The sequence below is a fragment of the Quercus suber genome, unplaced genomic scaffold, assembly GCF_002906115.3.
Source record: "Quercus suber isolate HL8 unplaced genomic scaffold, Cork oak 2.0 scaffold_157, whole genome shotgun sequence".
NCBI classification, from domain to species: Eukaryota; Viridiplantae; Streptophyta; class Magnoliopsida; order Fagales; family Fagaceae; genus Quercus; species Quercus suber.
Window position 1 is genome coordinate 1,185,447 of NW_027069618.1, and position 4,246 is coordinate 1,189,692.

A 4,246-nucleotide genomic window follows, 5' to 3' on the forward strand; every position below is an offset into this window, starting at 1 on the left:
CAAAAAACCTTCAACAGCTATTCTATTTATACAACCATAGGAAGGTACAAGGAAGTTTCATTTAAAAAAAAAAAAATTCAAACTTTGTAAATGACGCGGTATATCCTAAAAGTCAAGGCGATTTTATCCCATGAAAAGATTAAAGCAACAAGAAAGGTGTATATTAAATTATTCGTGGAGAAAGTCTATAAACATAAAACAAAAAAATTGATAAAAATTTCACACCCTTAACTCGCAAGTTGTTAAAAGTAAGTAAAACAATAATGTCAATGATGGGTTGAAATGAAAACCGTTAAAAAACTTGTCAATTTAACTACTGTGAAAATTATTGTGTATAATAGTATTGCTCATTGCCAATGTGGTTTCAAATTTTCTTAGGAATGAGTAGAGATAAAAATCGTTAAAAACTTGCCAATTCAACTATGGTGAAAATTGGTGTGGTTTCAAATTTTCTTATTAGAATAATACAAAGTCTACAAAGTAGCATCAGCTTTGAACAGAATGAGAGTTTGATCATTAAAAGGTACAAAGTTGGAGATTCTAACACTTTGGTATTATTCTGTTTATCAAAAAGATACACCGGTATTATTTTAACTAAAAAAAACAAAAAAACCGCGTCATGATTGAAAAGTACATTAACCGTATAAACCATGAAGCTAAATGATGCTACAGATTAATGTATGATTTTTCAGAAAAAGAGCAAGAAAACACGGTGAACTGACGCGTACTTGTAAATGGTGACAAAAATTATATATAGAATTAGAAAACATTGATACGCGTTTATTTGTAGAGTGTGACGGGCCTGACGGCAAGAGAATTAGACACTCTAAAGTCTAAACTAAGTTACACTTGTAAAGTATTTATGATTGAACTTGAAAAAACGTAGTTTCAAGTAAAATTCTTTGCAATGTCATTGGAATTTAAGTGCAGACAGATAGGTGTCTTTTTAATGAGAAAGTAACATGTGTCTCCAGTATACAGGCCCCATAAGTAGGAGTGGAACCCATAGGTTAACTTGTGTTTTATGAGTAATTTTAATACTAAATTAAATGTCATAACTTATTACACATTCATATTCTACGTAAGTCTCTTCTCCAAAAAATAAAAAAATATTCTACGTGAGTCGTGATAGATTCTAGTTGGTTACCTGTCACTTTAATATGGACTAATTGGTTTTTTTTTTTTTTTTTTACTATTCATAGTTTGTCGCATGAACAATTATAGCAAAAGTTGTATTTTTTTTTTTATGTGGTTAATGGTCATAAAATTTTTGGACTTTTTTTAGAGCATTGGAAACCTAGCTATTGGTGCTACATTGAAGGGAATGATATTATTCTCATTTTCATAAGCATGCTGCTTCAGAGTTTCCACCAATTGCTGCCATTAAAAAGGAAGTAACAGGGAAGGAGATCAGTTTCTAACTAATGGATAACTGCACTCAAAGAATATTGATGCATACCTTCTGATAACAGTTGAGTGAATCCAGAGGATAATATTCTTGTCCATCGAATGTTGCTGCTACAACCTGGTAGATGGAATTGAATAACAGAACAACACTTTCTCCAGCTATATGGTAAATATACTTCATTCCATCATCTTTATTACAGGTCAGAGCATGTCGTATGATTGCCTCCCATGTCCCATCTGAGATCCTACCAAATATCTACATTTCCATGGCAGAAAGTTAGATTAGCTAAGAAAAAAAATATTTGTTTTAACTACTAAAAGTGCTTTGGAACTATAATCCAAACACAGAGAAGTCTCTTACTTTGCGTAATTCGGTTGGATTGATTACATATTTCCGCAGTAAGTCCTCAACAGTTGTAATTTTGTGAGATGCCAATCGCTGATGGAATGCACCGTCTTTTCCTATTGTCCTCAACCGCCATATCTCATCACTCAAAGATGGAGGGAAGTGTTTCTGATTTGCTGAACAAAGAGATTGCTTATCAGTTTCATACGTCTAGTTATGGTAAAGATGTTAGTGATATCAAGCATAATAGAAGCATACTAGAATATCCACTAGAAATTAAATAACCTAAGTACGAACTACTTCAAGAAATGTAATAATTATGCCTCTACTATTAAAGATCAAAAGGAGCTGAAGTTAAGCACTTATGACTTACTTTCTCCACGATGATCTTTCACCATGAAAGGTTCACTTCGACCTTCCCTAATTCCTACTTCAGTATGAGGCTTTTGCACAATTGCTCCTAATCTAAACTTTCTACTTCTCATCCAGCTTGAATTGTCAGTAAAATATATGTCACCAATGGAACCAACACCATCTTTTAAGGTCACGGTCGCATCCCCACATAACAATGGCCTTTTACCCTCTCTTTCCTGTAAAACTTTGGCATTGAATTCCTGCTCAGACCAGTCCTCTTCTTCATCGAAAGGGAAATCACCATTGAGTACTACAATACGAATCTTTATTGAAGAAAGGTGACCAGATTTGACTGTAGTCCTGGAGCTAGTATCAAACAGTTCAATTTCAATGGGTGTACCGTCTTCAGCTCTTACAGTATTGTTTGTAAATATTTTTGATGACAATTTATTGACAAAGCGCAACTGCAGACTCCTCACTCCAGATGTTCCAGCCTGATGAAATGAGGGTCTGCAACAAAACACAAAAACCCAATGTTGGACTGTTTGAGTGGAAAAAAAAATGGTGAAAATCTAGTCATTTGGTGGGAAAAAGCGGTTTAAATTTGGGTTATACTGCATGTTAGGGGGCGCAAACTGTGACAACATGAAGCATGCTAATACTTCATGTTAAGGGAACAGCAAACCTTTAAGATACTGATGGTACTCAACCATATTCATCTGGTCAGAGTGAGAAAGATCGTTTATATCAATCTTGATTTCACCTGATACTTGGCCTGCTAAAAGGTATCAGAGAGACCAAGTGTGTGTGGCATAAATATTAAGAAAACAATCAAGTCAAAGAACAGACCTTAGAGATGGTTGAAGTACTGGTAGAAAGGCTTGTTGCACCTCCTCTCGCACCTATTTGACACATATAGGGTATCAGGAACTCAAGAGATTTGAAAGTAAAAGCACTTTAATATCTCAATGAATATCAGCAATTCCAAATTTTCAACACCGTATTGACAACCAGAAGAATATTTCAAACACGTTTTAGTGAATGAAAGCATATCCAAACTATCTAATCCTGCTGATATTAGCACAGTTTAGCTTATTTTGCATGTACAATTACAATCTGGGGATGCATCTATGCAATACAGGAAAAGTAACTGTCACAATTGAGAATTGAACGAATTTTAGCTTGTGTTGAGTTTCACACCAGGTGCCTTTGAAGCGATTAAGTTACATAAACAATTTTGGCAAGTTTCAACTGTTCTGTTACTAATCCTTTTTAAGATATTGTATAGACATGGCTAACCCATCATAAGTCATGACATGTATGGTAAAGAAAGATGACTCTCAAATAGTCAAGATAATTAATCATCGAGACCAATCACCAACTAGCCTATGAAATCAAACTTCCAGTCAAAAAGAGAGTCTTGTATCAGTCAATAAAGCTATGCAACCAAAGAAGTTATACCGAGAAACCATACACCATCAAAACGTTGAGAGGAAAGGAAAACAAAAAATTATACGAGGCATGGTAGCTAAAGCTGATATCTCATATTTGAGTACTAAAGTTGAGGTTAGCTAAGAAAAATATAGACAAACAACCCTTATGCAAATATACAAGTTTATGACACAGAATCAACTTACCAGATTCCTAAGAAAAGGTTCCAAGAAGTTTCCATTCAGCAGCTCAGTGATGATATTTTTGAAAGCACTGCACAAAAGAACACACAAAACCCACATTCAGAAACCAATAAAACATTGACCAAAGCAACAAACACAAACGCCAAAACATCCTCATCATAAAATAAATAAATAAAACTAAACCAACCAAGCCTGAAGTGCTTGTCTGCGCTTGGACCTTTCAGAGTCATCATCACCCTTCCCGTTAAGACGCCTCTTCTCCACCATCAAAGACAAACAATTAACTCAACTTCTAAAAGCAAAAACTCAAAAACCCAAGAGCAACCCAAAAACTGAAAGAACTATGGTGTTTATAACATAACTAGATTGACATATTCTCAAACCATAAAACTCAAAAACCCAAGAGTAGCACAAAAACTGAAAGTGCTATGGTATTTATTAAGAACACTAGATTGAACATACTCTTAAAGCCTAACAATTAAGAGCCCATGAGTAACCAAAAAAC

The 4,246-nt window shown here is 34.4% G+C and overlaps 1 protein-coding gene across 1 annotated transcript; it reads right to left on the reverse strand.

Annotated features, from left to right (window-relative positions):
* Window positions 1–1,281: 1,281 nt before the first annotated feature.
* Window positions 1,282–4,246, reverse strand: LOC136069223 (calmodulin-binding protein 60 B-like). The gene is made up of 7 exons (XM_065777507.1): window positions 3,929–4,246; window positions 3,745–3,811; window positions 2,957–3,009; window positions 2,127–2,617; window positions 1,769–1,929; window positions 1,460–1,663; window positions 1,282–1,377 (listed from the first exon to the last, which is right to left on the reverse strand). The coding sequence occupies exons 1-7, from the start codon at window positions 4,006–4,008 to the stop codon at window positions 1,282–1,284; spliced, it is 1,152 nt and encodes a 383-aa protein (XP_065633579.1). The 5' UTR covers window positions 4,009–4,246.